At 47.4% G+C, this 22155-nt stretch overlaps 1 protein-coding gene across 4 annotated transcripts in view; it reads right to left on the bottom strand.

Moving 5' to 3' along the window:
- The window catches only part of TJP3 (tight junction protein 3), a 47064-nt gene that overhangs the window by 1049 nt on the left and 23860 nt on the right, over nucleotides 1-22155 (bottom strand). For 2 of the 4 annotated variants that reach the window (XM_027850972.1, XM_027850970.1), the window contains exons 2-20: nucleotides 17844-17900; nucleotides 17283-17407; nucleotides 15814-15916; nucleotides 15173-15539; nucleotides 13307-13410; nucleotides 12828-12990; nucleotides 10873-10981; nucleotides 9517-9554; nucleotides 9005-9077; nucleotides 8314-8470; nucleotides 5099-5207; nucleotides 4305-4530; nucleotides 3748-3962; nucleotides 3431-3526; nucleotides 2824-2894; nucleotides 2329-2539; nucleotides 1435-1535; nucleotides 838-1092; nucleotides 2-48 (exon numbers count right to left, since the gene is read on the bottom strand). In XM_027850972.1, the coding sequence (XP_027706773.1) occupies nucleotides 2-48; nucleotides 838-1092; nucleotides 1435-1535; nucleotides 2329-2539; nucleotides 2824-2894; nucleotides 3431-3526; nucleotides 3748-3962; nucleotides 4305-4530; nucleotides 5099-5207; nucleotides 8314-8470; nucleotides 9005-9077; nucleotides 9517-9554; nucleotides 10873-10981; nucleotides 12828-12990; nucleotides 13307-13410; nucleotides 15173-15539; nucleotides 15814-15916; nucleotides 17283-17407; nucleotides 17844-17891 (2618 nt within the window). In that variant the 5' untranslated portion in view covers nucleotides 17892-17900. Of the gene's footprint in view, nucleotide 1; nucleotides 49-806; nucleotides 1093-1434; nucleotides 1536-2328; nucleotides 2540-2823; nucleotides 2895-3430; nucleotides 3527-3747; nucleotides 3963-4304; nucleotides 4531-5098; nucleotides 5208-8313; nucleotides 8471-9004; nucleotides 9078-9516; nucleotides 9555-10872; nucleotides 10982-12827; nucleotides 12991-13306; nucleotides 13411-15172; nucleotides 15540-15813; nucleotides 15917-17282; nucleotides 17408-17843; nucleotides 17901-22155 lie in introns of those variants that run through there. The other 2 variants (XR_003568178.1, XM_027850971.1) reach the window with 2 other exon arrangements.

Below are 22155 nucleotides of genomic sequence, written 5' to 3' on the forward strand. Positions count from 1 at the left end.
CCTCATGCTGTCTTGTCTCCACTGGCTCTGAGCAGGTGGATCCCTGGCCTGTAGAGAATCACTCAAGGTTAACGGGGCAAGACAGCAAATTTGCAGTGGAGGTTAAGTTGGGGAAATGTGGGAGACTGGATACCTGTGCCCCCCTCCCCAAGAAACACAAGTTGCTAACAAATAAATGCAAATAAACCTGTCAATGCAAAAGGGGCTTGAGCATGTTAGAGGAGGCTAGTTTCCAAGCAGGGAGAGACATGACCTTTAAACAGAGAAGAACTCTGCCCTCCACAAAGCCTAAAGCAAGGAAAGAGAAGAGCCCACGGCTTTAGGAAGGAAAATCCCATTTTCAACCAAGAAGCCTGTGAGTAAGAACTTAATTTAATTTTGAAGGACGGGTAGAGAAAGAAGAAAACATTCCCTCTTCTCTGCTTTTAAAGTTAAACACCAGACCTTTTTTTTTTTTTTTCCCCACTAAAGACAGGGAGAAGAGGGTCAGTGAGGAAGGGAGACAGAGACAGAGTCAAAAGAATGTTAGGGCAGGAAGGGATCTGGGAAGCACCAGGGAAGGATAAGTAGCTTGTCCAAGGAGATATATACAAGGAGAATGAGAAAGAGACAAGACAGAGATGTGGAAAGAGGGACAGCGAGAGAAGAAAACCTGACCTTTGTGGAGAAATATTACCTCTACCTCTTGACCTTTACAACCCAAGAAGAGAAAATTGTATTGTCTTTGTGTCTTGTTAGGTGTAAATGGTATCATTCTGCTCAAGGGTAGCCCCCACACCTAAGGGGCTCTGGCAAAGCCCCTCCATCCTTCTTGGGGTGGAAGGAGCTTTGGCTTACCTGGACTCTTGGGTATGTTGAGGCTGGCACTGCCTCTTCCCTCAGATTGTCTACCTCATCTACTTCTACTGGTTCTGATGAACGAGCCAATGCTGGCTCTGTGGGCTCCTCATCCATGTCATTGTCCGTGTAAAAGCCACCCTCTCCGTCTGTCTCATAGTCACTGTTGACACGACTATCACAGCTGAGATAAGCACTGCTCCCCCCAAAGTCCTGGTGGGGCAGTTCCAGATTCTCCTCGCTTGTGTTGTCCAGCTGGGGGAGGGAATGATGTAGGAGATGGACATAAATGGGCTAGCCTTAGGAACCCCCATTTAGCAGATAAGTGGTACAATCTAGGAAAAGATGTCCCTGGTGATTCCTATCATTGGGCTTAGCTATAGGATCATGAAGTCTCAAGCTTTTTCCCATTGATTCATCATGCTTAATTACTTAACAAAGAAGATATGCCAGTCTTCTTATAGATTCATATTATGAGAGAGACTGGTGAAGAGGGTGTGGTAGAGTTGGTCCCACCATCATAGTAAAGTCATTTTCTTTGCCTTCCTAGACTCTTAGGGCATGTAAGAAGGGTAAACCCTTGGTAAGTGGGTTTACCTGGTCTTCAGCTGTCCAGATTGGTCGGGATTGCTGGGTTTTGATAATATCTTTGAGCTCCTGGTACCAGGCATTGTTGTTCCCCTGAAGTTGAATGGTAGCTAAAGAGAGGTGGAGTATTGGAGGTAAGAGAGGTAGAACTCTCTTCCAATGACAAATCCATAGGATCAGTCAATTAGAGAGTTCTCTGATGTCTGACAAGATCAGTATAAGAATGGTAGATATAATAAAAGTTAATGATGAACCCTGTGCCTTAACACCTATATCTCATTTAATCTTCATGAGCCCCAAAGACTTGGGTCTGGATTCTTTATTAGCATTCTCATATCGGGGCTTCATATTACATAAAGGGAGTTCTCTTTCTTCCCCACACCTCAGGAAAAAACAAGCAAGTCACTTAACCTCCCGAAGCCTCAGTTTTCTTATCTGTATAATAAGGGTATTGGGCTAAGGTCCTTCACTTTAATAACCCTGAGATCCCATATCAAGTACTATCCTGCTCTTTTTATAGGTTGGGAAACAAGCCCAGAGAGGGCAATGTCATACAGCAAGTCAGTGGCCGAACCAGAAACAGATCCAGGATCTCTTGGTTTCCAGCCTAGGACTCTTTTCTCTCTAACACCCTTCCTCTCCCTCCCTCCTTCCACCCCCTCCCCCATCCCAACTTCTGTTTATCTGTTATATCCCATCCCCCCACCTAATAATAGTCATTTGTTATCACAACTCTCTGAGGTGGGTGCTATTATCAGAGCCATTTTGCAGATGAGGAAACCAAGGCAGGCAGAGGTAGAGGAACTTGTCACACAGCTATTAAATATCTGAGGAGGATTTGAATGCAGGTCTTCCTGACTCCAAGTCCAATACTATCCACTGAGCCACCCAGCTTGGTCTAACCTGTGAACAGATAGCTGTGGTACTTCCTCAGCTTGGTGGCTTGGGCATAGAGGTGGCGAGAACTCTTCCTGGAGGTGGGTACCAACCACTGACGTAGGGATTTGACCCCTGTCCGACTTTCAGGGGCAAAGAACACCACTATGGGGTAGTACTGCACATAGTTGAGGCGCTCCACGGCAGAGGGTGTCACATCCAGCAGAGTGTGTTTATTCTGGGTCAGGGAGAGAGATGGAGGCAACAGAAGCCCAAGCTTGGGCCCCGACCATGCCAAGAGGCCCTGACCTCCATGTTCTCCTCTGTAAAATGGGCAGGTTGGACCAGATGGCCTTCATTGTACCTTCTAAAGTCTGTTCTGTCCACAGATCCATCCTGGTGCCAACATTCTATGCTGTAATGTCCTTCACAATTGATATTCTATACCCTATGTCCTAAGACTCATCCCCTTCTCTTTTTCCCTTTCTGCTCTTCATCCCTCAGTTCTAGGCTTGGACTCACCTTCTCAGCAATCACCCGCACTGTGTCCAGCTTGACAACCTTTGAGGGGCCCTCAGTCCTTGTGACGCTCTCTGTAGGGATGAATGTAGCTCGTTCAGTAAGAGTCAGGAAGCGGGGCAATCATTTCTTCTCCCTCCCTCTGTGTACCATCTGCTTATTTCAGCCAAGATGGAATCAGCCCTTAGAAGAGCTCTCCTGGGACTCTTAAGAACCCAGGTATTGGGTAACTCCTGAAAATACGTGATGATTAGGATTTCTTAACCTTATAACTCCTTGATAAAACCTTCAGTGGCTCCCTGTTGCTCAAGGTTAAATCCCAGGTCTCCAGATACATGATCTGTCTTTAGTTCCTATCTCCAGCTTCATTTCAATCTCGCTCCTGAAACTCCAAATAGATCAGCCTCCTTCCTGACACCAGCATGGGACAGGATCACCTCAGTCTCTTCCCTAAATCCTCTCCCATCCCTCAAATCCTACCTTCAATCCTAACATCTTACCAACCAGCCTAACCTCCATATCCTTCTGTGGGTTCCCTCAGCTAAGGGTAGAGCAGTTGGTGGACAACACAAGTGGTATGTGGGATCAGAGCGGGGCCCCGGCACCTCACCTGCAACTTCAAACTGGTCAGGCAGCTCAGAACACAGCTTTTGCATGGCGACGTCAGCCACAGGGCCCATGATAACCACAGGGCGTTTGAAGCTGGCTGGGACAGAACAGGCAGGGAATCAGTAGGTACAACTCATTTTTTCTCAATCCTCCTCTTACCCCTAGCTCTGATTCAAGACTCCCCAGCTGCTTTTTATTTAGCATATATTTAGGTCATTTAGGTGTTCCACTGTTTGATCTCAAGAGATAATTAAATGTTCTGGACTCCACCTGTCCCAAGTCTTCCCCCCCTTTTTTTTTGGCCATTCTGGAACTAACCTTCCCTCAGCACTACCCGCTCATAGGGTGGATAGTTGCCCTGCTTTGTCAGGGTGGACAGGTCCTCACGGCTTTGGCGCATATACTTCTTGACACCTTTCCGCAGACCCCGAAGCTTCCAGAACTCAGCTCGGGCCCCTGTGGTAGCGGAGGAGGAGAAAGGCCCTGAGCCCATAGCCCGCTGGGCAGCCTCTAGTGATGCCAACTGCTTGGCCCTGTGAGATAAAAAGAGAGGGTTAGCTAGGTCATCAGAGGGAGGCTGAGGCTGTGATCCTCTGTTTAGTCATTGCCCATGGCTAGGTCCTGTTCCTAACACTGCCCTTGAGAGTACCACATGAGAGCAGGAGGCAGGCAGGTTCTCCTTCTCCCCCAAACCCAGGGGAAATGGACACTCTGAGCTTACAGGAAAAGGACAGGGCTTAGATGCTTCTCTCCTTCGTCCTCAGACCCTTGACCTCTCCCATGTGACTATTAGTTTAGCCCCTTGCTTTTCCCCTTTCCTAATTTTTGGTCTTCCCATCTGACTGTTGGTCTAACACACTGACACAGGGCCTCACCTGCTTTGGTTGGGAATAATGCCCCGATCCTGCTCCGTCAGGTCCCGGCCCATACGAACCGCCAGCCAGCTGCCACCCCTTCCCTTGTCAGGGTACAGTGTGTCCAAAACATGGAAGACGTCCCCTCGGGTGAAGCCCAGGCCCATGGGTGGACTGGGCTCCAGCTCAAAGTGGGTGCGGATATAGAAAGAGTCACCCACACCTGACTTGATCATCTTCCTAAAGACTAAGGTTCAAAGGAAATAGGTTAGATGGCTAGCATTTATAGAGTGCTTTACATGTGTTATCTCACTGGAGGGGAAACCATGTGTAAAGTGAACTAGAGAAGGAGTGACCCAGCATCTCCTTACGTACTGACACAAACTATGTTCGAGCCTTGGCTTCCCTTCCCCGTCTGGCCCTTTTTTCTAGACTTGAGTGGGTATGGACACACAACCTTTCTCCTCTCTCCTAGGAACTGCCTCATGTATTACAGGTCAAGACGGAGAACCAGGAGAGGCCTGGGGGAGCCAGGGTCCTATTCTTGGGGATTCATGGGGGCTGAGTCCAGAGCTCCTGGCCTCCCATGATGGCAGGAACAGTGCCAAACTCCAAGCTTCCACTCCTTGAGCTGATCATGGGGGAAGTCGAAGGGTGAGATGGCCATGGCACATGGTCTCTTGGTCTGCTCTTAGGCTTAGCACACCCCATAAGAGTTTTGGCTAAAGGGGTTCCCTGCCCTTTGCTTCTGCTTCCAATCAGATGTCTTCAGGCTTCCCACAGGCAGGACAGCCCACCACCCCAAACACACTTACTATCTTGCTTGCTCTGAGTAAGCATCTCCAATTCCTCTCCTCGGGGCAGCTCCAGCAAGTACTGAACAGCCTCCTCCCTGGTCAGGCCCTGGAATGACTGGTCGTTCACCTGTGGGTGGGAACAGGGTCGGGGAAAAAGGGGAAGGAGGATAGAGCCATGACGACTCCTGGGCTGGCAGACAGATGGGGCAATCTCCACCTTCAGACGAGGTCAGGGTAGAACTGGGCAAGTAGGTGCCAAATGGAGACATGGAATGTTGGAGTTGGAGTCAAGAAGACCCAAGTTCAAATCCTGCCTCAGACCCTGGGCAAAGTCACTTAACCCCCCAGCCTCAGTTTCCTCCTCTGTAAAATGTAAAATCATAATAGCCCCTACCTCCCAGGGGTTTTGTGGGGATTAAATGAGATGATGTGTGTAAAGTGTTTTATAAACCATAAAGTACTATATAAAGGCTAGTAGTTGTTGTTAACTATTATTATTATTATTGTTATTAATGTTAGTATTATTCCTGAAAGTGGCAGGGTTGGGAGGGAGGGGGAGAAAAGAGAATGATATGAGTGTTTAAGTCTTAAAGGACATCCCAGAGCATGGCCCATAACCTTTTTTAGCTGTATTAGAAAAAGAGAGGAGGATTAAAGAAACACAGAATCACTCCTCCAGGTGGATGATATAGGAAGGCTTTGTGAAGGTGAGGCTTCCCCATTCATGCTGTTAGGAGAATGATTTTTGGTTAGGGAGAGCAGAGCTGATGCCCCAGGGAGGTGGAAAGATGGTAAGAGAATACTGAGCTGCCCTGGATGTGTGCAAGTGACCAGGCCCAGACGAACCACATCCCAAGGCACCAAAAGACCCACTGGATGTGATTTCTGAGTCACTGTCAGAGCCCTTGAGAGACTGGAGAATGGGAGAGGTAGCCCAGCACCAGAGAAGGGCAAATGACTTGAAGAACTGACCGGCTGGAGGCCGGTGAGGTTGACTTCATTCTCCTGGCTAAATTGTTGGATGTAGTATTAAAAGGAAGGAAATAAGCATTTGTTAAGCACCTAGTAAGTCTCAGGCACTGTGCTAAGCATTTAACACATTATCTCATTTGATCCTCACAATAACCCTGGGAGGTAGGTGTTATTATTACCCCATTTTACAGATGAGTAAACTGAGGCAGACAGAAGTTCACTGACTTGCCCACAGCCACACAGCTAGTAAGTGTCTGAGGCCAGATTTGAACTCAGGGCTTCTTGACTCTAGGCCCAATGCTCTAGCCACCGAGCCACTTACCTGCCTCTGAAAGACTGAGTGTTCATGTGACAATGACAAAAAGCCAGCATGGCTTCAACAGTACCAAGTTGTGCCAGACCACTAGCCAATCAATAAATATTTAAAAAGCACTTAATATATGCCAGGTACTGTGCTAAGTATACAAAAAAAGGCAAAAGACAGTTCCTACCCACAAGAAACTTACAATCTAATTGGGGGAGAAAACGAGCAAACTAATATATACAAATAAGCTATATACAAGATAAACAGGAAATGAGAGAGAGAGGGAAAGAGAGAGAGAGAGAGAGAGAGAGAGAGAGAGAGAGAGAATGAGAACACACACTAGAATTTAGGAGGGGTTAGGGGTTGGGAAAGACTTCCCATAGAAGATAAGATTTTAGGTAGGTTACCAGACCAGTTGACCAGGAAAATACTAGGATGTTTAGATTTTTGGCAAAGCATTTGAAAAAAATCTCTCATTCTATTCTTGAAGAAAAGATGGAGATCTGTGGACTGAATAACAATAAAGTTGGATTAGGAACCAGCTGAGTGAAAAGACCCAAAGAGTAGGCCTTGATGGTTCCACGTCAGTTTGGAAGCAGGTTTTCAGGAGATCCATGGATGTGTACTCAGCCCTCTGCTACTTAACATTTTTATCAATGACTTGCTTGAAGGATGGCAAAATTTATCAAATTTGCAGATCATGCAAAACTAGGTAGATTAATTAACATCTTATATGATAGAGTCAGGGCCCCTAAAAGATCTTGACAAGCCAAATCTTATAAAAAAATGAAATGCATAAAGAACAAAAAAAAGTAAGAGTCTTTCTGTGCATTTGGGTTAAAAACAAAAACAAAAACAATGTCACAATTAACAGATGGGGGAAGGCATGGCTAGACAGCAATTCATTTGAAAAAAATCTAGGGGTCTTAGTGGACTGCAAGCTCAATGAGAGTTAATGGTGTGCAATGAGAATCAAAAAAGCTACTTTGACAAAGGCATAACGTCTAGGGCAATACCAATGTGTACTCTGCAGGAGTACCTGGAATGTTGTGTTCAGTTTGGGGCACACACTGCAGGAAGGAAATGGATAAACTGGAGAGTATTCAGGGGTGGCAAACAGGATGATGAGAGGCATCTACTTCATGCCAGATGAGCATCAATTGAAGAGAATGGGAATTTGTTAAGCCTAGAAAAGACTGGGAGTTGGGGTAAGGAGGGGACAAGATGGTTTTCTTAAAATTGTTGCATGGAGGGACGCAGCTAGGTGGCGCAGTGGATAGAGCACTGGCCCTGGATTTAGGAGGACCTGAGTTCAAATCCAGCCTCAGACACATAACACTTACTAGCTGTGTGACCCTGGGCAAGTCACTTAACCCCATTGCCTAGCCAAAAAAAAAAAGAGTGTTGGATGGGCTATCACATGGAAGAAGGATTAGGTTTTTTTTTTCTTCTGCTTGCCCCACAAGGCAGAACTAGTAGCAATGGGCAGAGACAGATGTAGGTAGTGTTGAGAATGCTCAGAACAATCTCAAAGTGGGGTAAATGACCTCAGCCTCCAGCTGATTCTAGCAGGGAATGGGTTCCCTGCTCAATGAAAGTCTTTAAACAAAGGCATGATGGGTACGTTGTAGAGTGGATTCTGGTTCAGGGATGGGTTGTAATAGGTGGCCCCTCAGGGGCCTTTCAAGTATGAAATTCTAATTTCTGTATGGTTCTCTACAGAAAAATGGGGATGGGGCATCATATGCCCCCCAAACCAAAATAACTGAACTGACAGAGGCCAAACTCTTGACCTAGAATGCTCAGTAATTTTGAGCCATCTTCTAGTCTGGTCCAGCACAGAGCTTCCACCAGACCATCACCAAGTTCTGAAAGGACAGGACGTTTTCCACAGACAGAGATTTCTTCTAGTCTCCCATTGCCCCATCCTTCCTTGGCCCCAAGCTAACCCAGTTACCTGTAGGATCTGGTCTCCTTCCCAAATTCCTTGTCCATCTGCTGGACTCCCTTCCTGTACGTTTGATACGAAGATGCCGACGTCATTGCCCCCAGCTAGACGGACCCCGATGCTGGCACCCTTGGTGAAGCGAACCACCTGAGTATCTGGGCTATACCTGGTACCAAGTCGGGGGTGAGGGTGGGAAGGTGAGATTTTGAGATGAAGGCTCACTAGGCACTCAAAAGAGGCTTGGACTGGGAGTCAAGAGACTTGGGTTCTAGTTCTGACTCCAACATTGACTCTATGAGTGACCATAAGTAAGTCCTTTCACTTTCTTGAGACAGTGTCTTTATCTGAAATTTGAGAGGGGCTGAGTCTGAACAAGATCTTCTTGACTCTTTTTGACTCTCACATTCTATATGCTACAGGGCCCTTTGGCTTGGACGGGAGATGGAACGTTAGAACTGCATGGTACTTTTCACAACCTATGTTCTCCCTTCTAAGCCTGTTCCCCAATTTGTAAAATGAGGGCATTGGACTATGGGATCTCTAAGGGCCTTGACTACTCACACATGGATTCTGTGGCCTCCAAGAATAGGTGGCCCAGAGTCCTTTTCTCCTGAGGTAATAGTAGCAATGTAGGACTGTGAATATGTGTGTGTGAAGGGGGGGTGGTAACACAGCAGGGACCCTAGACCTGGACACTTACCCATAATCTTCTCTTTGGCCATTGGGGACCCGATAGATGTCATAGCTGCTTTTTCTCAGGGCCTCTTGGGTACCTAAAGGAAGAACCAGTCCTTCTACTCCATTCTGCTTCCAGTCACCCATTTCCCCTTTCTTTCACAGAATGCCATGCTTCTCCCTCCTTTTCCTCCCATCCTAGTCCTTTCCATTGCCCTAGGCCTGGTTCAGGCCCCACACTACCTCATGTTCTGAGCAATGCAATTGCTAGGGCTTTATCTTATTTCTTTTGAGTTCTTTATATCTTATGGTCTGGGCTACACAGTATTGCCCTGGCCAGGTTTAGACCAAACTAGATGGTCTGGGCCCTTGCCCTTGAAACCACACCACTGGGCTGAATGTCCAGACAGCTATTGCTCCCTCTTTACTCAGACAAGAACCACTAGGGCCCAGGGACTTCAAACGCTCCGGGATAGAGCCAGGTTGAGGCCCAGTGGGCAAACTCTATAAATAGCACATAGCTGCCCTCTCACTCACCTGATACCCGAGGGGATCCTGGTTCCATTGACTCCTCCCTGGGGCAAACAAAGGATTAGAGTTAAGATGGTTTATGGTCAGCTTCAACAGTACTCCAGGTGTGTGAGGAAGAAAAAGGTTGGGAGGAGGAAAGAAACTGAGGCCAGCAGTGGCCCAGAGAGATGATCTCTGAACAGATCATTTTGATTGATAAGGAAATAATTAACCCCTCACTGCTTCCCCAATATCCCCTTTCCCCTGGAAATCACTGTACCCCAACCTTTTAAAAGGTTTTCCCTATAGCTTTCTGCCTGTTCTGGGTCCTTGCTTAGGGGCTGATGGTGTAGTCAGACCAAAGGTTCTTTAGAACCTGGGGGGCAGGACACAAGAATTTGTCCTGCCTTGCTAGAGGGCCCAGGGTTTTTTTTTTTTAATTTTTAGGCAATTGGGCAAGTGACTTGCCCAGGGTCACACAGCTACTAAGTATCAAGTGTTTGGTCTGAGGCCGGATTTGAACTCAGGTCCTCCTGACTTTAGGGCTGGTGCTCTATCCACTGTGCCACCTAGTTGCCCCCTTAGGGTTCAGAGTTTCTAAGCAGTGTTACTTCTGTTCATGAAGATGAAGGACCCCAGGTAAGACAGATGCCTTCACACACAGATTCTTGCACTGTGGCTCTAATCTCTGCCAGACCTTGTCATCATAGCTCCCTAAATATTGATGTCACTCCATGGGGAATGGAACAAGGGCCCAGGGCACAACCTGTCTGACCAGCCACACAGGTTGGGCATCCCTGCCCCTTTCTTATCTTAGCACCTGCTCTCTCCCCACAACCACAACTCAAAACTTAATTTACCTGTTCTGAACACAGATGTGGTTTTGAGAAATACACTAGAAATCCTGAAACATCTCAAATTGTCCAGCAAACTGCACCAGAACCTTTCCCCTTATCTACTTTCTCTAACTTACACCACTAAGCACTCAGCTCAACTTCAACACTGTCTCATCATAAACTGACCACTTTATCTGCTTCCAGACAGTCAAACTAAACACTAACATGTCTAGGAGTTCAAAGTCTCCACCTTGTCACCGATACCACAGAACCAGGCTTCTTTCTAATCTCTTCGCGTCTCATAGCTGGGGAGTGAGGATGGTGGCGTTCTGTGAACTCCCTTCCACACTTCAAAGAATCTCTATCACCTGGTAACAGGTGCAAGAGAAACCGGGCTAATGTTTCCCTGGAGACCAATTATTGACAGGGGTTACTGAAACAGATTACCCCACCCCACCCCACCCCCAACTGTTGACTATATTGAGGATACTACAGACAAGCTCCAAGACATTAGAAACAGATGAAAGGGTGTGGTGTTGGCACTTACGGAGGAGATTCTGTCCAGCTGGCATCAGAAACCCGCCGCTTGCCACGAGGTGGCGGGGGCACGTGGGATGGGGGTGCCTGGGAGGGCTCAGAGCCAATGTCAGAGATGTCTATAACAGCAAAAGGTCGTCATCACAAGCAATCATTCCTTGTCTGGTTTCCCTAGCCTTTCAAAATGACAGCTACAGAAGGGAATCAATGCCACTGTACCCAACAGGATACAGAGCCCACAAAGAGGCCGTTTTCTCAACAGATTTGTAACTGAATTTGATTTGATACAATTCAAATACTTTTAAGGTACTTACAGGCACAGAGCCCTATGGTGCTCAGTGCTAGAGAAAAGATACAAAGTTTACACAAAACTTGGTCCTTCCTTTTCTGTTTGGGGTCTAGTAGATGGATAAAACACAAACACAGAACATCGTATCACATCATACACGATCAGGAGGGCAAAGCCAATGCTGTTTTTGTGAGGTCTCACAAGGAAGATTATTACTAGTTGTGAACAGTGGAGAAAGCTTCCTGCACTAGAATTAGGCTTTCAATAGGTTGGGATTGGACAGGGGGCCACCAGGCTGCCTCCAAGAATCAGGTATCACATTAGCAAAGGCAGGAAAAGTTCATAGGACACAAGCACCTGGGCAGAGTAACCCAGGTTAGCTAGAATGCTGATAACAGTGTAAGATAAGGCTGGAAGAGTTGGGGAGTGCCAGATGGTGGGGGGCCCCTGGAAGCCAGGGAGGGGAGTCTGAACTTTACTTGGAAAGTAGCCAGGTAGCTGTTAAAGGATACTGAGGGAGAAAAAAAGTGATGTCACGAAAATGTATGCAGGATTAGTCTGGCAGTGAGTGAAGGAGTGTTATTATGCAGAGGGGAGAAGGAAAGGGGGGAAGGTAACAAGCATGACCAATGCCCTAGACACTGTGCTAAGTGCTTTTACAAATATTACCTCTTCTGGTCCTCACAATAATCTTGGGAGGTAGCTGCTATGATCCCTATTTTACAGTTGAGTCAGTCAGTGAGACAATAAAGTGCTATTAAGTGCCTGCAAGGTGCCAGGCACTGTGCTAAGTACTGGGGAGCCTATCAGAGATTAAGTGACTAGCCCAGGGTCCTAAAAGTAGTAGATGTAAGAGATAGGACTTGAACCCAAGTCTTGCTGGCTTTGAGATTAGCTCTTTAGCCATTAGGCCACACTGTCTTTGTGAAAAAATATAAGCAAATCTTAACTCTTCATCCCTGACCTCTCTTCCTAGCTACAAGCCCACATCTCTATCTGTCTATAGGACATCTCCATCAGTATGTCTGACTAGCATCATATAATTAACAGGAAAGAGGGCTGGATTTGGAGTTACTCATGGTCTGAGTCAGGGGTGGGGAATCTGCAGCCTTGAGGCCATGTGTGGCCTTCTAGGTTCTCAAGTGCAGCCCTTTGACTGAATCCAAACTTCACAGAACAAATCCCCTTAATAAAAGATTTGTTCTATAAAACTTGGACTCAGTCAAAAGGCCACACCCGAGGATCTAGAAGGCCAGATGTGGCCTCATGGTCCTAGGTTCCCCACCCCTGGGAGTGCTCTAGATAACTCCCAGAGAGTATAAATTGCAGAGAAAATGCCCATTTGCATTATTAGGAATTTCTCATAGCAATGAAATCACAGGCATATTAGACAGCTGGCAGCTGAAAGCTCTGGAGTGATTGAGATTGCTAAAGGAGAGAGCAGAGTGAGAGGAGGAAAGAGGATACATCTTTGAGACACACAACCTTACTAGGCTGGGGAGCAGGGAGAACCATCGAAGGAGACAGAGAAGAGATGGTTAGAAAGGTAGGAGAACCTGGAGTGTGTGGTGTCTGGGAAGTCAAGTGAGGAGGGATATTGAAGAGCAGGGAAGGTTGGCTGGGGGTGAGGGCCTCTCTGGGGAGCTCCCCACTCCCTCTGTTGACCCCCTCCTTACCATCCAGGCCAGAACTCTCACTGTCACTGTTGACTGCTGGGGGGATGTTTACGAGGAACTGCCGATGATCCCTGAGTACCAGTAGGGTCAGAGTCCCCTCTGACCTTTCAATCAAGTCTCGGGTGTCGTTCAGGGACAGGTTCTGGCTTGACACTCCATTTATCTGAAAGGTCCCACCAGTTTTTTGTGGGGGCGATTGGGGAGAGGCTTTGAAAATGTTCACATATGGATGACATTAGAAGAGACAATCTCCTGGGAGGCCTCTAAAACACGAGACCAGGCAACGAGTTCTGGCCATAGGGTACAGACCCATGGGCAGTGCAGTGGCTCTGACAATGAATGACTCTGACTGCCCAGCCTCCACATCATGACTCCCAGTGGCTGGGGGAGGACAGAGGTGGGTGAAGACAGAGCAATCCCCCCTCCCTCCCCACCAGTTCCTCCCTGGGAGGTTCCAATTCACTCTTTCCTGAGCTCACCTGAAGGACAAGATCACCCTCCTTCAGCTCCCTGTTCTTGGAGGCTAGGCTTGAGTCTGTAATGTGCTTGATGAAAATCTGACTGCCGAGCTTCAGGCCAAATTCTGTAGAGGCCCCAGAGAAGGAAGGGACAAAGTGAGGCAGAACCCAGGGGGTGGTGAGAGGTAGGGAGCAGGGTGACCTTATGGGAAAGACTTCCCGGACAATCTTTAGGGAGCTGAGAAGGATTGAGGCCTCCCAGCTTCTGAATGGTAGTGGAGTAGGGAAGAATCTTATCCCTGGATGTGTCTGGGAGTTTGGGTCCCAGAATGTGGGCTTCCTCTAGTCTGAAGTCCCATACCAGGTACCTGAAGGGTCAGAGAGAGCCCCAGACAGGTCTTTAATGCTCACTGAAAAGGCTGAAGAGGTCTGGTCCTAACCTTTGAGTAGATGGAGGATGGCCAATGTCCCAAACTGCTCCCTAAGGGCCTTCCGTCAGAGGCAGAGGCTCGGTGGTGCTAATTCTGGGGAAGCTGATATCAGGATGTTTCTGAAGGATTGGGATCACTCATAAGAGCGGTGGAAAAGACCTCCGAGATCATCACTGTGCAATGGTAGAAGGAATGCTGGCTCTGGAGGCACAAGGCCTGGGTTCCAATTCTACCTTTGCTATTTGCTCCCTGGATGACCCTGGGTAAGCCATTTCCCATCCCTGTGCCTCACTTTCCTTCTTCAAAATGAGGGGATTGACCCAGATGACCTTTCTGATCCCTTGCAGCTTTGGTCCAACTCCTTTTTATAGAGCAGAGGATGTAGAGTTGAAAGGTGCTGTAGAGATTATCCAAGTCTTTATTATTTGCTTTACTGATGAAGACCCTGAGACCTAGGGAGGTACCCCAGTGACTTGCCCAAGGTCAGAGGGTGAGTCGCTGATAACAGCTGCCAGTCTTGTGATTCTTAAAACTAGTATTCTTTCCACTATCCCTGTTACTCTGTCTTTGGTTTAGATGGGGGTTCCAGCTCAATCTTGAACCCCTTTCTTACAGGATGGGCTGCTCTGAACCACCCTCTCACCCACTTTTGTTAACCATGACCTGACAGAGCTAGACCTGGCATGGGAGCCTGGGTAGTATTGAGTGAGAGGGGCAGGGAAAGATGTTTTCTTTAGAGCCAAAGACTTAGGGAAAGGCAGGTAGCTGCGTCCCCAGGTCCCAACCTGGTCTCATCAAGATAAAATGTAACTACGGCTATGACAATTCTCTTCCCAGACTCAGGGAGAATGACCCAACAGGACACTCCCCTGGCACCTAGAGGGATAATAATCACATTTCTCTATTGCTTTAAGGGTTATAAAGATATTTCCTCGAAACAACTAAGGGCAGTAGATTGTGTTAATACTAGGCGCATTTTACAGATAAGGAAACTGAGGGTTAGAGGATAAGTGACTTGCAGATACTAGTAGTGTGATCTTGGGCAAGTCACTTAACCCATACCAGCCTCAGTTTCCTCATCTATAAAAATGGGAATAACAGCACCTATCTCACAAGGCTGTTGTGGGGATCAAGTGAGAAATCCTGTGTAAAGTGCTTTGCAAACCTTATATTCCTATATAAATTTGAGCTAATCTTATTATTGCCCCAGGTCACAATTAAGTGGCAGAGCCAGGATTCAAATCTTGGTTTTCTAACTCTCAGGCCAGGGCTCTTTGGCTTGAGGGTGGGCAGCTGGGCACTGATCATTATAGCACTTATACCAAGGTCATGATGTGGGCACTGACATATTCCAGTGCCTATTCTAATGTCCCCAGAGGGGACTGATGTCAGATACCACCATACCAACCAAGCTGGCTACTTTCAGAGCCACCCACAAGTCCAGGACATTCCTCACCCTCGCTCTCGTTCTTCTTCACCAACACTGACTCCACTGGCTTCATCAACACATCATGCCTGGGTAGTCTCTTGAAGCCAGACACCAGGGCCAGCCCATTGGATCTGTCTGGCTGATCCAACCTGCTCTCCCGACTGTGACCTCTGCGGCTGCCAGCTCGACTCCGTCTCCGGGAACGCTCAGTCCAGCTGTGGCCTGAGCTGCGCTCGCTGGATGAGTCTCCCTCATAGCCCCGATTATGGTCCAATTCCTCCTGGTCCTGGTGGCCCCAGGGTGGCCCCTGGTTCTGTGGATTGGGGCCTAGGCTTGAAGTGGGATAGCTGGTCTTGGTGGTAGGCAGCTGAATTTTTCGAGGTCTTTTTACGGTCTGGTTTGGGTGCATGATGGAGAGGGAAAAGTAGATATAAACTCATGGCCCACCCAGGTCTCAAACCCATAATCCCATAATTCTTGCCCCTTAAGCACTGACCTCTGACTACTGGATAATTCAGTTATAAGGCACAACTTGACTGTTTAGGGATGGACCCTGCAGCCCAGAATAATCTCAGATGGGCAACTTAGAGGTCTGATACAGTACCCTGCCTGTCCATCCACCATCCCTGTCCCTGATGTCCTCCCACCTAGGACTGGGGCCAACTCACAATGTTGGCAAATTTGGTGCAAGCCTTGAGGGTCTGTATGGCAAAAGTCGAAGATACATTCTCCATGGAAACTCCATTCACCATGACAATATGGTCTCCAGTCCTGGCAGAGGGAGACACATGTCTGAGAGGTAGCCACTGGAAAGATAATTGCTATTTCTTTCAAGATCCTGGATGCGGAGTTTTGTGGATGACGGATCCAGAGGCAATAGAGAAGAGACCTTTTTTTCTCAGTGCATTTCAAACAAACTTTCTCTTCTTCCATTTCTGCCTCAGTTCCTCTTTATCCCCAATCTCTTTCTTTTTCCTTCAACCCCTTTTTCTCTTTTAGTTGTTCTTTCATTCAGCCCTTCTCACCTCTCCTCTTCTGTTCCCTTCTTCTTTCTCCTCTCTCTCTCTCTCTCTCTCTCTCTCTCTCTCTCCCTCCCTCCCTCCTTCTCTGGGCCCTTTTCTTTTCTCTCCCTGTTTTTCTTCCTTTCTTCTCCCTCTCTTGCTTTTTTACTCCCCATCTTTTCTCATGCTCTCACTCATTTCCTCTCCCAAGGCCTTGTTTACCAGTTCTGGGCCAGCTTGGCAGGGCAGGGCCAGGCCCATGTCACCACTATGGGCCGGCTGCTTTGATGACCTCAGTTGCAGTGAGTGGTGTCAAGTGATACCCCCGTTTCTCCCAGGGGCCCTCCTGGTAGATGAGATGGAGGGGGAAAGAAGAGAGGGGAACCTGAGCCTGCCGTTCCCCTAGGACAGTCCTAGGTTGACTGTGATTGAGAGAAGACCTTGCTGCTAAAGAAAAGTGTTTCAGGGACTCCTGCTTCAAATGCACCTCCAGACCCTTCTCTTCTCCTGTTTGAAAATACTTGAGGAAGTGTTGACTGAACTGGAAAAATGCCATGTAATGGAGCTGGAAGGGGCCTTAGGATGCAGAATATTAGAGCTAGGAGCTTTGCAATGTAGATTTTTGGATTTGAGAGGGGCCATAATTCATAGAAGGTTAAGCTGGGCCCCACCCCTCCCTTAGAACCTAGAATACTGGAGTTAGGAGGTACCTTAGAACACAGAATAAATGAATGTCAGAACTGAGAGACCTTAGAATGGAGACTTGTTGGAGCTGAAAGAGCCATGAGAACATACAATAATCAGAAGTAGATGAGACCTTAGAAGACAGAATGTCATAGCTGGAAGGACCCTAGAATGGAATATGTCAGAGCTGGGAGTGAGCTTAGAAACACAGAACATAGAATGTAAGAACCTTAAGGGCTCTTAGGGAAACTCTAGTCCAACTCTCTCATTTTACAGATGAGGGAACAGACACCTAGAGAGAGGAAGTATCCTGTACAAGGTGACAATGTCAGAGACAACCCTAGAACCCAGAATTCCTGAATCCTGCTCAAAGGCTCTTTTCCCTGAACTAATATCACGTCTTCTTCTCTCAAAGGCAACAGACTAGGTTATCCCCCACCCAGGGTACTCACTGCAGTCTGCCCACAGCTGGTCCTCCTAGCACCACATCTGATATCACCACTGATCCATTATTCCTGGCGCCACTCGGTCGATCACGGCCTCCTGAAATGGCAATCCCAAAGCCCCTTCGAGGATCCTGGAAGACACGAGGAGGGGCTTCATAAGAATCATAGGATGTTAGAGCTGAAAGGAACCTTAGGTCTGGCCCCCTCACTTTATAGACAAAGTAACCAAGGCCCAGGGAAGGGAAGCAACTTGCCCAGGGTAGCAGAATTAGTGTAGAGCCAGGGCTAAAGTCCAAGTTTTCTAATTCCAAAGCCAGTGGCTTTTCTGATTTACCTCCATTTTCTTCAGAAAAACCTGTGTCCTTCAAGTTTAGGCTCAAGCTCTGGTTCCTCTGTGACTGTCCATTCTTCTGAGCCCTCATGGTGCTCTCTGTGTTACTCACTAGGCTCTAACCTGAGCACACCCAAGGCCTGAGACTTCAAGTCAGACTAGGAGTTCCCTATGGGCAGGGCCTAGGCACCCAAGAGATCCCAGAAAGGGTCTGGAGGCCATCCACTTTCACTCACCCTGACCAGTGTGGTGGTGTGCTGCTCCCAGATAGTCATCTCCTCCATGTCCAACACCTGGGGTCACAAGAGAGAGACAAAGGGACACATATGAGGACATGAAGGCTCAGTCCACACCAGCCACCAGGGCTGGCTGGAAAAGTTCTTCAGGTACTTTCTTCAAGCTGGGAGGAACTAGGAGGGGAGGAAGGGGGCAAAAGAGAAGGGGAAGGGAAAGAGGAGAGTGAAGGGGATGATGGCTTTCAGAACTTCAATGGCCTAGACATGGACCTCTGCAGGCTCTGTCCCTTGCAATCAGGCCACTAGGCCCAGCTGCCTTTAACTCAGCACTCTATAGCCAGCAAGACTCAGGGCCCCTGCTTACCACCAAGTCCAAATCAGGACGTGGACATCTTCAACCTTTTATCCACAGAATGACAATCAAATGAGCTTAATTTTGAGCCAGGGCTAAAGTCCAAGTTTTCTAATTCCAAAGCCAGTGGCTTTTCTGATTTACCTCCATTTTCTTCAGAAAAACCTGTGTCCTTCAAGTTTAGGCTCAAGCTCTGGTCAGGGGATCAGCCCCAATTGCTACTGAGAAGGGTATAATAATCTACCATTTTGTGGCTTGCAGATTCTCTTTTTCTTCCTCTCAGAGGCCCCGGGTAATTCTGATCCTAAGGCTGCCAAGGCAGATGCTTCCCTCCCTTGTTCCCTCAAACTCACCCATGTCCGACCTACCTTTCCCATTCCATATTCCACTCTACCCTCCCCCTTCCACTATGCTCTCTGGAATCTGTTTTATTAGCTAACTACCTTTCATATTAGACCTCTTCCTCTAAGGTTCCCTCTAGAAGACAGTGCATTTCAGGCTATCTCTCCAGTGCTGAATACGCACCTTATCTCTTGCCCTTCAACATTCTGGGTCAGGAGCAGAAGTAGACATGTTCCTTGCTGCTCACTGCTACTTCCAGGCCCTCTTTCTTCCCATCACCCTGCAACTTCAGCTATAAGGTTCATTTTGCCCAGATGCATTATCTTATTCAGTTCCTGGTGGCAATTACCTATAGACACTCAGATAATTCTCCTTCCTTCTGTCTCCTACTAGCCCTGTTCCTGGCCTTCTTCACTAATGGCTTATATTGGAACTTTGCTCAGTGCCTGGGCCTCCTTGCCCTGGATCAACCCCCTGCAGCCTGTTCACCCTGGAACGTTCCTCTGTGAGGGCTGCCTGTCCTCCTTTCTGCTATGGCTACCTTTCTCCCCCACCTCCTTTTTTCCAGTTTTTCAGTTTTGTGTCATCTTCCTCCACTGGAATGTAAGATCCTTGAGGACAGGGCCTGTTTTGTTTCTGTCACTGTACCCTCAGCACCTTGCACAGCGCTGGCACACAGTAGATGTTTAATAAATTTTACCAAATTGAATTGGAGATCATCTAATACAATCTCTTAATTTTTACAGGTGAGAAAACTGACTCCCAGAGAAATTAAGTGAATTTGTCCAACATCACTCAGGGACACTGACAAAAGCTGAATCCATATCCCTTAACTCCAAATTCAGTGAGTGCTCTTTCTACCAAAATTACAAGAGTATCAGAAACTTGGATTTAGAGCTATAAGAAACATTGGAGATCACTGACTATTTTTTCATATTTTTATATTTGAGAAAATGGGGGCCCCAGGGAATAAGTGATTTGCTCAAGGACACACGGATAATTAGCAGGAAGGCTGGGAGGGATTTGAAACTAGTCTTCTTTCAGTTAGTCAATAAGCATTTATTAAGAACCTACTATGTACCTATGTTATATACTAGGGATGCCAAGAAAGGCAAAAGACAGTCCCTGCTCTCAAGGAGCTCAGTCTAATGGGGGAGACATGCCAACAACTACATACAAATGAAACATAGAGAGGATAACTTGGATAATCCACAGAGGGAAGCACTAGCATTAAGGGGGACCAGGAAAGGCTTCCTGTAGAAGGTTGGATTTTAGCTGGGACTTGAAGGAAGCCAGAAAACCAAGAGGTGGAGATGAGGAGGGACAGTTTTCTAGGCCTGGGGGAAGAGTCAGGGCAAAATCAGAAAGTTGGGAGATGGCCCGTGTTTTGTTCCAGGAACAGCAAGGAGGCCAGTGTCCCTTTCCATGAACACTAATGCTCTTTCCATTAGACCATATTGCCTCTTGGCTTAATTCAAATCCATTCAATCTACCCAGTGTTCAGAGCTGGGGGGGGCAAGAAGGGAAAATGTCACAACTTCTCTGGGGCTGTTTTCTCCTTGTAAAAGGAGAGGCTTAGTCTAGATGTCTTTTAAGGGTTACATGTAGCTCTATTTCTATGATTGATGGTCTGGAACAGTCAGCAAGCATATTTAAGCCCTTACTGTGTGCCAGGCACTATGAATACACACACACAAAAAAAAAAAGGGAGGAGGAAATGGTCCCTCCCATTGATTGGGGAATAGTTAAAAAAATTTCAGTCCAAGAATCTCATGAAATTTTACTGTGCCGTAAGAAACAACGATGAACATGATTAATACAGGGAAGCATGGGAAGACTTCCATGAAATAATGTAGGGAAGGAAGCAGAGCCAACTTCTGGGTGTCACTGAAGGGTTGAAACATGGGCCCTTGTCTAGAAGGATGACCAGGAGAGAGAAGGGGCTAGAAGGGCTGACTCAAAATCCCTGGGCAGTTGTCCCATGGGAGGATGGATGAGCTGTGTTTGACTTGGCACGGCTAGAAACAAATGGGGAAAACCGTAGAGGTAAAAATCTCAGCTCTGTACAAGGACAGATTTTCTAAACCCTAGAGCTGTCACCAAGGGGTGTGGGCTGCCCAAGTGTGGAGTGTACTCTCTTTCCCTAGAGGTATTCAGTAAAAGGCTACAATTCAGGAGTGAGGAACCTTTGGCTTCAAGGCCACATGTGGCCTTCTAGGTCCTTGGGTGCGGCCTTCGGACTGAGTCCAAGTTTTACAGAACAAATCCTTTTATTAAGGGGATTTGTTCTGTGAAGTTGGGATTCAGAGGGCCACACTTGAGGGCCTAGAGGGCCACATGTAGCCTTGAGGCCCTAGGTTTCCCCACCGATGATCAATTGTCAGGGATGCTCTGGAGATTCCCATTCGGTGACCCATAGAAGTCCCTTCTATAATTCTTTGAGAAGGGAAGGCTCAGGGAAAGGATTGGAAGGCAAGGAAAGGAGGGGCAAGGGGCTGTGAAGTTGGAAAATAACTGAACCCCTGCTTTCCCCCCCCTTCCCACCCCAGGGAGGCTGTGGGGCCTCTATCAAAGAGCCTATTTCTGGCCAGGCTAGAGGTAGGAGGGCAGTGAACCCAACGGGGTGAGGCCGAAGGAGAGTTGGTGAGCAGCCAGTCCTGGCTGATAAAGAATATGATTAGATCCCACCCTAAAAGGAGAACTCACCTTGGTCAGGAAAGGGCAGCTGGTTATTAAAGAAAAACAAAACACAGGCTTTCACTAACAGTCACAAGACTCCCTGTGGACTACCGACTAATGATTTCGCTTCTCTGGGTCCCAGGTTTCCCACCTAAAAAGAGTGCATTGGCTCTCTGGGCTGCCATATTGCATTCCTGACTCAGAGAATACAATCCACCAAGGCACCCCAGTCTTTTTCTTTTTTCTTTTCAGAACTGAAGTACAAGATGCTTCCTCATCTTGGACTTACTTGAAGTGGATCTTTTTCTAGACAATTTTTTTTTTATTAAGGCAATTGGGGTTAAGTGACTTGCCCAGGGTCACAGAGCTAGTAAGTGTCAAGTGTTTGGTCTGAGGTCGGATTTGAACTCAGGTCCTCCTGAGTTCAGGGCCGGTGCTCTATCCATTGCGCCACCTAGCTGCCCCGAAGTGGATCTTTTTCAACCCAAGTGTAGGATTTTACATTTATCCCTTTCAAAGAGTTGCTATCTTCCTCATTCACAAGCTCGTATATTAGAGCTAGAAGGGACCCTGCAGGACAATTTAATCTGATCTCCTCATTTGATAGAGGAAGAAGCTAAGGCTCCCCTCTAAGAGGGGAGAAAGTGTTTGTCTCATGTCACTCAGTTAACACCGGGACTAGAAGCCTAGGTCACCCCATTCCCATGTAAAGAACTTAGAGGATCACACATCTGGCAGAAATCTTAGGGCTCACCTTGTCTAAACTCCTTCGCGGGAAAGGTTTGGGGTTTTTTGAGTGAGGAAAAAAACTAAACAGTGGAGGACAAATGGGGGCAGGTCTTTGGAGAAAAGCCCCAATTTGAGACTATTTCTTGCTCTGAGAGGTGTCCAGGAAAACCTCCTACAGATCAGTTTTGGTCATTCATTCCACAAGCTTTT

This window comes from Vombatus ursinus, unplaced genomic scaffold (genome assembly GCF_900497805.2).
Source record: "Vombatus ursinus unplaced genomic scaffold, bare-nosed wombat genome assembly UNPS02009173.1, whole genome shotgun sequence".
Taxonomy (NCBI): Eukaryota; Metazoa; Chordata; class Mammalia; order Diprotodontia; family Vombatidae; genus Vombatus; species Vombatus ursinus.